The sequence below is a fragment of the Diceros bicornis genome, chromosome X (genome assembly GCF_020826845.1).
Source record: "Diceros bicornis minor isolate mBicDic1 chromosome X, mDicBic1.mat.cur, whole genome shotgun sequence".
Taxonomy (NCBI): Eukaryota; Metazoa; Chordata; class Mammalia; order Perissodactyla; family Rhinocerotidae; genus Diceros; species Diceros bicornis.
The window spans coordinates 11,153,347-11,165,567 of NC_080781.1; the positions used below are offsets into that span (position 1 = coordinate 11,153,347).

General features: G+C 41.5%; 1 protein-coding gene across 3 annotated transcripts in view; it reads left to right on the top strand.

The window, feature by feature from the left end:
• The window catches only part of OFD1 (OFD1 centriole and centriolar satellite protein), a 34,824-nt gene extending 25,372 nt beyond the window's left edge, over window positions 1-9,452 (top strand). For all 3 annotated transcript variants that reach the window (XM_058535450.1, XM_058535451.1, XM_058535452.1), the window contains 7 exons: window positions 35-161; window positions 1,661-1,761; window positions 4,011-4,130; window positions 7,277-7,434; window positions 8,250-8,402; window positions 8,945-9,012; window positions 9,310-9,452. In XM_058535450.1, coding sequence (XP_058391433.1) covers window positions 35-161; window positions 1,661-1,761; window positions 4,011-4,130; window positions 7,277-7,434; window positions 8,250-8,402; window positions 8,945-9,012; window positions 9,310-9,352 — 770 coding nt within the window. In that variant the 3' untranslated portion in view covers window positions 9,353-9,452. The remainder of the gene's footprint in view (window positions 1-34; window positions 162-1,660; window positions 1,762-4,010; window positions 4,131-7,276; window positions 7,435-8,249; window positions 8,403-8,944; window positions 9,013-9,309) is intronic.
• The last annotated feature ends 2,769 nt before the right edge of the window (window positions 9,453-12,221 follow it).

The following is a 12,221-nucleotide window of genomic DNA, read 5'->3' on the forward strand; positions in this document are numbered from 1 at the left end:
TAATATTCTCACCCTGGTTCCTTCTGCCCCTTAGGTCTGGGCCGATCCCGCGTTGCTGCCCCCAGTCCTTGTCCTGAGGGAACACCCCAGCCTTCACCTGCCGAGTCTAGGCACAGCCTTTCCGTCCATTCTCTCTCCAGCCCTCCGGAGCAGAAGGCCAGGTAAATACCGCATTCTGGTCAGTCTCAGCTGAGTCTGGTTAGCTGCATGGGGTCTCAGCCTTGACTTGTTTGGTTTTTTTAGGGGATATTAAAGACCATGTGGCAGTATAGAATTTGCAGTCAGCTTGTAAGATGATGTGTGATCTTTGAGAATCATCTGAATTGCCTGGGGGAAAAAGATACCTTTTAGCAAATAGGTAATTTCTGCTTGTTTGCTAAACTTATATATAGAATATGCACTATGGTATCAATAAGCATCTTCATAGTTCCATGAATATACCAGGTTTATAAAGATAAAAAAACCAACGTACAAAATCTACGAAAGCAAATACAGTTTATTTTTAAACTTGAAACAGTTTCATACATCATTAAAAAGTCATTTAAAAATATTTTGGCATTTAAATATAAACAAATAAGCTTCCAATTTGTCTGGCATTGAAATAAATTCTAAAGTGATGATGGGTCCTTGGGTATGATTGCTGAAGCAGGATGGGGTAGATGTGTTTAGAAGCTCGATGGTGGGTCACTCAGGCTGGGATTCGAGTTGCATGTGGGCCTCCTGCCTGTGCCTGGTCCCCATGGCGGGAGATTCTGACTCCTTAGTTCTGGGTTCGATCCTGGGCATCTGCAAGATGAATCATTTCTACTGTACAGAGTTGAAAACTGCCACATGTGCCTATATGTAATGTTTTCTTTTTTGTTGTTGTTTTTTTGTTTTTGAGGAAGATCAGCTGTGAGCTAACATCCATGCCAATCCTCCTCTTTTTGCTGAGGAAGACCAGCCCTGAGCTAACATCTATTGCCAATCCTCCTCCTTGTTTTTTTTCCCTTTTTCCCCCCAAGGCCCCAGTAGATAGTTGTGTATCATAGTTGCACATCCTTCTAGTTGCTGTATGTGGGACGCCGCCTCAGCATGGCCAGATGAGCGGTGCGTCGGTGCGCGCATGCGCGCCCGGGATCTGAACCCGGGCCGCCAGTAGCGGAGTGCGCGCACTTAACCGCTAAGCCATGGGGCCAGCCCCTATAATGTTTTCTTATATTGCTCTTTCCTGTGATAAAGCCAAAGAGACAAGACACACCCGTGCCGAGTTAGGGCACTCTGATGTACATCAGGCTTATAGTATTGCATCTTTAGCTGGCTTATGCTGATGGCGTACAGAATTTTTTTTTTCAAAAATGTTCTGTGGTTCTTGAAAAAATAAACTCCTCCTAGGAACGAAATTGAGAATGCAACATTATTCTTTGTTAACAAGGGTAGTACCTACCTCACAGCATGAGGCAGTTATGAGGAGTAACTGAGATAATGTGTATTAATTACTTAGAGTGATGCCTGGTGCCTGGTGAGCGCCCAATGCAGTGTAGCTCTTATTCTTACTGAGCTGAAAAACAATTAATTTTCTAAAGCATTTTCCTGAGTCACACAAGGTTTTTATCACCCTGTGCTCTTGGGTTTACGTTATTAAAGCTTCACATTCATGAATTTTATTCTTCCAATCCAGTTTTTATCAAAGACACGCTGAACTTCAAGACGAAAATGAATTTTCAAATCTGGACAAGCTAGCTTTTAAGGATAATAAGGAATTTGAATCATCTTTTGAATGTAAGTCCAAATATGAGTACTGGTTTTTATAAGTTGAAAATGTAGAAATCTTAGTTTTGGTGAAATATATCCATTTTTGTAAAAAGCAAAGCAGTTACAAAGTAGGACATTTGTATTTTGTCATAAAACCACAAATACAGATATATCGCCTCGTTTTTATATCAGAGATTTTCAGGAGTGCATTTGAGTTCTATTTTTAAAAATTTCAGAATAATCAATCATTTCAAAGTTGGAACTAAGCCCACAAGTAAACCTTAACTTAATTTACCAAGTTTAGGATTGCCTCAGATTTAAAATAATTGATTTTTTAATTTTTTTTTTTTTTTCGTTTTTATGGAATATGAAGAAGCTAAGTTATTTTTCTTTAAATTATACTGATTCTATCAACTGCCTCAGATTTAGGAAACCCATTCTTAGTGAAAGAATGGAGGTGACAGAAAATGAGCTAAATTGTCTAGAAACTAGTGTCCTGGCTATGGCCTGCCTTAGATTGCTCCACCTGGGAGCCTGCTGCTTAAGTATAAAATAGGGGTGTAGAGTTGATCATCTCTGACATTCTTCCCAGCTTGGGACTGCTTTATATTCATATATAACCTATCATTTAGTCTCATGAGCTTCATTGCCAAGTCTGAAAGTATAATATAGTTTTTTTATTAATTTCATAATAGTTTATAACATTGTGAAATTTCAGTTGTACATTATTGTTTGTCAGTCACCATATAAATGCACCCCTTTACCCCTTGTGCCCACCCCCAGCCCCCTTCCCCCTGGTAACTACCAAACTGTTCTCTCTGTCCATGTGTTAGTTTATCTTCCACATTTGAGTGAAATCATACGGTGTTTGTCTTTCTCTGTCTGGCTTATTTCACTTAACAAAATACCCTCCGGGTCCATCCATGTTGTTGCAAATGGGACGATTTTGTCTTTTTTTATGGCTGAGTAGTATTTCATTGTATGTATATACCACATCTTCTTTATCCAGTCATCTGTTGATGGACACTTGGGTTGCCCCCACTTCTTGGCTACAGTGAATAATGCTGCAGTGAACATAGGGGTGCCTAAGCCTCTTTGGATTGTTGATTTCAAGTTCTTTGGATAAATACCCAGTAGTGGGATAGCTGGATCATAAGGTATTTCTATATTTAATTTTTTGAGGAATCTCCATACTGTTTTCCATAGAGGCTGCACCAGTTTGCATTCTCACCAGCAGTGTATGAGGGTTCCCTTTTCTCCACAACCTCTCCAACATTTGTTATTTTTTGTCTTGGTGATTATAGCCATTCTAACGGGTATAAGGTGATATCTTAGTGTAGTTTTGATTTGCATTTCCCTGATGATTAGTGATGTTGAACATCTTTTCATGTGCCTATTGGCCATCTGTATATCTTGGAAAAATGGCTTTTTATATCCTCTGCCCATTTTTAGATCAGGCTATTTGTTTTTTTGTTGTTGAGTTGTATGAGTTCTTTATATATTGTGGAGATTAACCCCTTGTCAGATATATGATTTGCAAATATTTTCTCTCAGCTGGTGGGTTGTCTTTTCATTTTGATCCTGGTTTCCTTTGCCTTGCAGAAGCTCTTTAGTCTAATGAAGTCCCACTTGTTTATTTTTTCTTTTGTTTCCCTTGTCTGAGTAGACATGGAATTCGAAAAGATCCCTCTAAGATTGATGTCAAAGAGTGTACTGCCTATATTTTCTTCTAGGAGTTTTATAGTTTCAGGTCTTGCCTTCAAGTCTTTGATCCATTTTGAGTTAATTTTTGTGTGTGGTGAAAGATAATGGTCTACTTTCATTCTTTTGCATATGACTGTCCAGTTTTCCCAGCACCATTTATTGAAAAGACTGAAAGTGTAATATTTTGAACAGTTAAATGAAAGGCCTTAATAAATTTTACAAATTCTTTGTCACTAAATTTGTTAAATCGTTGATATTTAAATAGAATTCAAGTGATTATCAGCAAGTCAGATGCATTCTTCTCTGTCACTGGATTGATTTTCCTATTGGGTAATGAATTGAGTTTTGTAAATGAATCTCATTCTTTAAAGCCTAAGAACACTTGGAGAAGTGACTACATTGGCACACAGCCTCGTTGAGAACTTCTTAGAATCCTGTAAGGAAAAGGTTGGCCTGGTTGCTTTGGCTGAAACTTCAGTGCTTGCAGTTAGCTACCCCTACCCCACGCTGCACTCCCTTCTCTTGCTGTTGTTACTAAGAACTCACGGGACGATTGTCTGCACCTCGTGTAGATGCAGGGAACACACCATGGCACTTTGAAGTGGACGGCTTCCATCCTGCTGGCGACATGCATCACGTGGACGCTGCTGCAGCCGCTGTGCCCACCAGCCCCGTCTCCTATCGCTACCCAAGTAAGTTTTTCTTTGTTTTAACTAACAAATAGCATGGCCGCGTCCTGAATGCCAACCTCTGCTCTGTAAACTCTTTCATGTATCTCTGAAGGACCTTTTGTAAGCATAGATTATTCAAAGTCTTGGGGTTGGGGTCTTATTGTTGTTCATGACATTTCTGAAGTAATTCCCTATTTGAACATGTAAAGACAGAGCTGAGGAGAAAACTGTGCAGGCAAGGCTTCTCGTGTAGCCTTCCCAGGCCAGTTGCTTTAGAACATTTTTCTTGTCCAGAGTCTGACAGAGCAGTTACCCTTTTGCTTAAGACACTTCTGCAAAAACCGTTTCCTGAGCACCTTCATATCTTGGGAAATCATGGTGGAAAATTGAAATAATGGTTAACACCCATTATATGTTCTTAATGTGATTGTAATATTTTAATGTTATTTCTTTTTCTATCTATTTGCTTCCTTTGTATCTTAAAAACTTAGGACAGAAAAACCTTTATATTTTGATCTTGGGAAAAGCTGATGATGCTGGAGGAAAACTGGTTGTCAGACTTCTCTTGTCTGGCTCCCTTTCTCTTTCCTCTTCTCTTCTCCAGATTACCCGCTTCCCTACCAGTGTGGAGGGAGGAGCGGGAAGCTGGAGGCAGAGATCTGAGCTGCGTTCCAGGGCTTCGGCCAACAGCCAGGTTCTTTTCTCCTTGGACCAAAGTGTTTAAGCCTCAAACTTGAAAGGACATTCCTCAAGTAAAACCGTCTCTTAGTTCCTTCCAAACATTGGGAAAACATCACCCCCAGGACCTATGCAAAGCCTCTTGTAAGCAGTTTCTTGGTTTAAGTCACCACACTCAGGAATATGAGGAATTGCTGGAAGAAGCAAGGGATTTTGAGAGGGTTGATTTTACTGATTCCTGAGTAAGTCTGCTTTGGAAAGCACTCATCCACCGAGACGTGATCAAGAACTGGGCACTTTCCTGGGGCTGGGCATACAGCAGTGAGCCCACCTAAGCCCCTTTTCCCCAGACCCAAGCCTCTAGGGTGAGGGTCGGCCGGTTAGCACACCATCCCCGAGGACCTCTGGTGGGATAGGTACTGAGTAGGGATGGTGGCCACCAGAGAGCAGATCTAACAGCAGCCATCTGGCAGAGTCCTGAGTGAGTAGGGAATAAAAATAACGTACTAGAAGAAGAGAAACCAACTGAGTAGATGGGTGTTCTCCCTCTGAGATATAACGTAGATTATAATAATGGCTTTTAAAATTATTATTAAATAGTGTGGTTGCGTTTTGATCATTGAGAAGTTCTCTTATATTCTTCATTCCCCTTCTTCATCTGGGTGCAAAGGGAAATGAAAAAGGCTGAAACTTGGTATCTTTGAGCTGCCCAGTGGAAATGCTTCTTTTCTTTGCTCTTATTTCCAAAGAGGCTTCTTTATATCACTCTGCAGCTGCAAAGTATGCCCCACAGCAAAGAAGTAGCCCTTTTTTTTCCTTGATCTTTTGTAATTGGCACCACACCATTCCTGTTTTGAGGTTGCTCTTCCCTATGAGAAACGACCCTGTGTAGGAGTAACCATTGTTCCACTAGCAAGGAGGAGATTGCATCTCTGCCTGTGGAAATGACTGACTGTCTCCTGTGGTATTTGAATTTTATGACCAGGCGAGAGAAGCCTGTGTTACCGCTCTCCTATTAGTAAAACTAACTCAGTTGCTGCTGGTGACTTAGAACAGGGCACAGCAAAAGCTTCAGAGTCCTCTAGTGAACCTGTGAATTTGTCTGTTTCTTAGCATTACTTGGGGAAAAAATTTTAGGTTATAGGCCTGAGCCGGAGGAGAAAGGTCAGCATAATCATCTGAGGGATTGAGATTTAATTAAGCCTGTGAGGTGTAGGGACTTGTGTGCAAGCCATAGGGAATAGACAAATAATTAAAGCATGGGCCTTGCCCGGAAGGAATAGACGTAAGAGAAACAGATACACAGGGTTTTTGGCAAGGCAGGTACAAAATACTGTGTGAATATGGTGCTGAAATGAGGAGGAGCTCACAGAGGAGGTGGCATTTCAGTGGAGGCTTGCCTAGTGGATGGGGTTTTGTGGGAGGAGGAGAGTGCATCAGGTTAAGGAGACAGTGAGAGAAAGGGGAGTCAATCAGGAAAGAAAAAGGCAGATCGTCAGTGCCTAGACCGCCATGGGTTTGGACTCTACCAGAGCAGAGACAGTGCACAGCAAATGCAGGTCTCCTCTTCAGGAAATGACTGGTGCTCATAAAGATGGATTACTTGAAGGCTGAGACTGATGTCAGGGAGAGCGCTGACTAGGTTGTTTCAGCCGTCAAGGTAAATGGTGATAAGGACGCTAATTGCAGCCGGAGGAGCAGAAGGAGGTAGAACCTGTAAGCCCTGGTGGCCGAGTGGACATAGCTTAGAAAGAGCATGAGTAAAGGGACAGGAATGATGACTTCAGGTGTGAAGCCGGTCCCGTGGGATTTCCACATGTTGATGGCAGGGAATCCCTTAGAAACATGGTTGTGAGGCTGGGGAGAGAGATCAGGACTAGAGAAAAGATGTGGGCATGATCGTGACAGAGGCAAGAGCTAACACCCCAGGAAGGGATCAGCCCGGAGGAAGTGGGGAATGGTGGCAAGATGGCGAGAGCAGCAGGGTGAGGGTGGTGGTTCTGTTCCGTTCTGCTTTGGGTGGGAGAGACTTGAGCGCCTTTGTGGGAGTAATGGGGAGAGTTGTGAAACTGCTGTGTAAACCAATGGGGACTAATGGTTAAGTCAGAATCCTAAAGCTAGGGGAGGGATCGTAACCAAATGCAGAGGCAGAAATGCAGGGCTTGCCTTGGAAAGGATGAAGCAGGGAGGAGATGGGTGAAGAGCATGAGAAAATGTGATGTGGAGGGCAGGAGAGTTGAAATCGCTCATGGTAAGGGTGACGTGTATTCATCTCAGTAAAGTGAAAGGCGGGGTGTGGTGCTAGGAGTGGGTCTGGGGGCTCGAAGACCATGAAGATGGACCAGCATCTTGAAGCAGGTCGACAGAGTCATCTAAGAACCAAGCAGAGTCTCCCTGAGTCTTGGCAAGGGCCCCTGCAAACCGAGCCGGCCTTTGTTTGAAAAATCTGATGCTGGAAGCTACTTGCCCTTTGTTTTCTGTCCCATTAGGCATAGATCTGAAACAAATTGGAGAACAGAATGAAGAAGAAAACATATGGGAACAGCGCTTGAAAGAACGAAGGCGGAGAGAAGAAAGAAGGCACAGTGAACGACAAGAAGCTTTAGAAAGGGAACGAAGAGAACTAGAAAAACTGGATCAAGAAAGGGTAATGATGATATGTACAGCTGGATTCTCTGTCCTAGTTTCTCCATGGTACACCTTCAGTAAGTACCTTCCTCTTAGGGAAGTGAGTCCTTATGTGTCCCGAAGTCCTAGGAGTGGCAGGTAACTTCAAAAGCCTGTTGTATGCCTCCCGATCCTCTCCTTTGCTTGAGAGCAGTGAGAAAGGCTGCGTGTACACACCTTATGAGTTTCACAGGAAACGGTAGCTTTTGCAAACCTGTTTGCGTGCATTCTCCGCTGGTCTTGAAAATAAGCCCATAAAGGAGGTGGGGGGACTGTGCTTTGCTATAGATCTTCCCTTTGTAAATGGGGTTTAAAGAAGAGATTCCAAAGGTCAGCTCGCTGGGACTAGAGGAACCCAGGGGAGGTGACTGCCAGTCCATGGTTGCTTCCAGGGACTCCCCTGCCCTTCTCCTTCCTCTGGTTCTCTTCTGGTCTTCTCTGTCCTGATTCTAGTCCCAGACAGATGGATTACTCTGGCCACACTTCACATGCCTGCTGAGTCTTTCGTAAATTAATCTTCTGTGTGGATGTTCCTTGGAGTCCTGGTTAATTTGGTTTAAAACACCAAGACACTTTAGGCAAATTAATCTCTTCATTCAATGAGATGATGTGTTTGTCTCTCTTTGATAGTAGCAAATGACTTCAATAAAAAAAATGTATATATATCTCTCTACAGTTCCCTGGCATGCAGGTTGTATTTAGAGGATCAGGATTATATTACCCTGTGTTTTGAAACACTTCAGCTTTTTAAATCTATTTGTGTATTTCCTCTTTTGGTGCCCATCTGTTTCGCAGAGAATGATTGAAGAATCATTGAAGGTTGAAATGGAAAAAGAATTAGAAAAGAGTATTCAAGAAATGAAAGAAAAATCTGCTTATGGTGAAAATACTTTGGAGAAATACATGAAAATCATTCAGCAGGATCAAGACCAGGAGATGGCAGATAAGGTGCTGATGCTGTGGACGGGCCGTCTGTGGGTGGGGGCCACCGTGGGCTTCTGTGGTTTATTTGAAAACCTTGGGACAGGAATCTCTTCTCCATTGGAGACAGACAGGTAAAAACATAGAAAATCTAAAGTTCAAATGGAGCCTCGAGTCTTTTCAATATATAGACTCTTGACAAAACTTCATCAGTTTTGCTTGGGTAAAAGATGGAAGAGATTTTGATGCGTCAAAGTTTTGTAAAAGTTGAGATGTCTCTTATTATTTTAAGAACAAGAAAGAAATATACATATCACTGAATATGAATGCATTGTTCCTGTCTGAGACGTTAATGTTTTCTCTAAGTCTAAAGTATATGAGTGTTGAGAATGCATGCTGGATAGTTTATTTTGATGTGCTGACTAAATTTCATGTTTAACAGTCACCTCTCTTTTTAGACTGTTAAATTACATATATATTTTAAAAATAGTTATTAGAGAAATCAAAGTGTTTAATAAAATTGATGCATATCTAATTTCAAAATTCTTCTTCCCCCCTCTTTGTATCAGAACTCGAAAAACATTGTCAGAGAAGGCTCACAAGTGGACACACTGCCATCTAGTGACAAAGAGGAAAGGTATGGTGTCCTCAACTTTGTGTTTTTACGCAGACCATTATCGCGTTGCTGGTTTTGTCAGCCAAGAGAAACATTCAGATGTTTGAGTCGGCCTGTAAGAAATTATTGAATCAATCAAAATTACTGACTTTAAAACAAAGTCAATTGTGTTTTTTAACTCATGAACTTGCTACTGATACAAATTGTAGGCGAGGGCAGAAACCCCACAGGGAAGCAATGAGAACATTACCAAGATCCCCAAATCAACTTGACACGAACTTAACAAATTTAAAAACTTCTTGTCTTCCCCTAATTTAGTTTCCCAGGCTTTTCTCCTGAAGAACCAGATGACTTTTGGTAACCACGTTTGCTATCCAGCTTCTTACTCAGCTAACGCGACGAAAGGCCCGTGAGTTGTCTGAACAAACACACAACTCAATAAAAATTTCATGTGTAATCCAGTGTGATTTTGTTTTCATAATTGTGTTTGGCACTATAGTGTATAAAATAATCTATTCAAGTGACACTTCTTCAGAATTTCTCATTCTTAGGCCTTTCATTACACCAGAATGGGCTATTTTTTTCTTTTTACATTTTTGTCTTGGGTTATATTTATTTGCAAATTTATCTTACTGGTCAAATTCCAGCCCTGCAGTTTGGAAGTTTCAGCTCTGTTCCTTCCTCTCTAGAGCTGGGCTACCATCTGTCAAACAGGAGGCCGTCGTCCCCAACTCTCTCCTTGTGATTTGTCCCGAAAACAAAGACATAGGGTTTTCTATTCTAGGCTCTAGAAATAGTACAGTATAACCTCTGGTCTTTACTTTTGACATCTTTTTCCTGAGAATCAACACAAACCCTTCTTCGATGGTGATAAAAAGTGAAGGTAACATTTATTGAGCACTTACTGCATGCCAGGTACAATTTTAGACCTTTACATGTGTTAACTTGCTCAATGTTCATCGCAGCCGTATGAAGTCTAGGTACCATGACTCTTCACATTTTACGGATTAGGAAACGCGAGGCACAGAGTTAGTGAGACCCGGGACCGTCAAGTCGTAGAGCCAGGATGCGTACCCAGGTGTCAAGGCCAGTGCTCTAGTGAAAGACATCCTGGAACTTGCAATCAGTTACCCATTGGATGTCCCTCTCCAGAATGACCCTCTCCACACTGACCAAATCAAGGTAACTGCGCTTGAATGCAGCACCAACATAACTTCCACAAAGGGAAGAGGAGGCTCATTTGCTCTTGGCTCCCCTTTCTTCATCTTTGTACACCTGCGGCTCTCAGTCCAGCGTCTTGCGTGTGGGAGCATCTCGGAAAAGTTCTCGAATGACACTGCCAGTATAGTCACCAACAAGCACACACACAACTGCTCTGAGGGTGAACAACCATCCCGGTTTGCGTGGACTGAGGGATGTGAGACGTCCAGTGCTAACCGATGGTCACCCAGCTCCTAACACAGGAAGGGTTTGTCGGGTCTGTCTTTCCAGTAAAATCCTAGAGGAGATCATTTCCCTTTACAAATACAGACTAGGCTGAATTGTTTTTCCCGGTGATACTTGTTTGGCCATTGAGTTCCATAACAAAGTGGGGAGGAGATTTTTTGGTATATATTATTCCTTAGGCTTCTAAGGAATTTTTCATTGAAGTACACCTTTGAAAGTAATTGAAAGAAAGAAGTTGTCCAGGCGCCATTCATTATCACACTTAGCATAGCAAACATTGAATCATCTTGCCACCAAGAACTTGGCATCTGCTCTTTCAACAGCACCTCAGGTAACTTTTTTTTCTTCCAGCTTTATTGAGATATAATTGACATTTAACATTGTGTGAGTTTAAGGTATAGAACATGTTGATTTGATACACTTGTATATTACAAAATGATTACCACCATAGCGTTAACTAACACCTGCATCCCGTCACATAATGACCACTGATTTGTGATAAGAACATTTAAGATCTACTCTCTTAGCAACTTTCAAGTATATAATGCAGTGTTATTAACTATAATCTCTATGGTGTACATTAGATCCCCTGAACTTATTCATCTTCTAACTAGAGGTTTGTGCTCTTTGACCAACATCTCCTCTTTCTCCCACTCCCCAGCCCCTGGTAACCACCATTTTAGTCTGTTGCTATGAGTTCAGCTTTTTAAGATTCCATGTGTAAGTGAGATCATAAAATATTTGTCTTTCTCTGCCATGTTTCACTTAGCCTTATGCCCTCAAGGTCTATCCATACTGTTGCAAATGGCAGGATTTCCTTCTTTCTCATGGCTGAATAGTATTCCATTGTGTATATATACACATCTTTATTCGTTCTTCCCTTGATGGACACTTAGGTTGTTTCCATATCTTGGCTATTGTGGATAATGCAGCAAACATGGCAGTGCAGACATCTCTTCGAGATCCTGTTTTCGTTTTTTCTGGATAAATACACAGAAGTGGGATTGCTGGATCACACGGTGGTTCTATTTCTAATTTTTTGAGGAATCTCCATACTGTTTTCCATAGTGGCTGCACCAATTTATATTCCCACCAGCAGTGTATGAGGGTTCCCTTTTCTCCACGTCCTTGCCAGCACTTGTTATCTCATCTTTTTGAGGATCGCCATCCTAGCAGGTGTGAGGTGATATCTCATTGTGGTTTTGATTTGCATTTCCCTGATGATTAGTGATGTTGAGCACCTTTTCGTGTACCTGTTAGCCACTTGTATATTGTCTTTGGAAAAACGTCTATTCAGTTCCTCTGCCCATTTTTTAATTGGATTGTTTGTTTTTTTGCTATTGAGTTATATGAGTTCTTTACGTATTTTGGATATTAACGCCTTATCAGGTATGTGGTTTGCCAATATTTTCACCCATTCAGTAGGTTGCCTTTTCATTTTGTTGATGGTTTCCTTTGCTGTACAGAAGCCTTTCAGTTTGATGTAGTCCCACTTGTTTATTTTTGCTTTTGTTGTCAAACCCAAGAAAATCAACACCAAGACCAGTGTCAAAGAGCTTAACCTCTACGTTTTCTTCTAGGAATTTTACGGTTTCAGGTCTATGTTAAAGTCTTTAATCCATTTCAAATTGATTTTTGTATATGGCATAAGAGAGGAGTCCAGTTTCATTCTTTTCCATGTGCCCATCCAATTTTTCCAACATCGTTTATTGAAGAGACTGTTCTTTCCCCATTGTATTTTCTTGGCTCATTTGTTGTAAACTAATTGGCCATGTATGCATGGG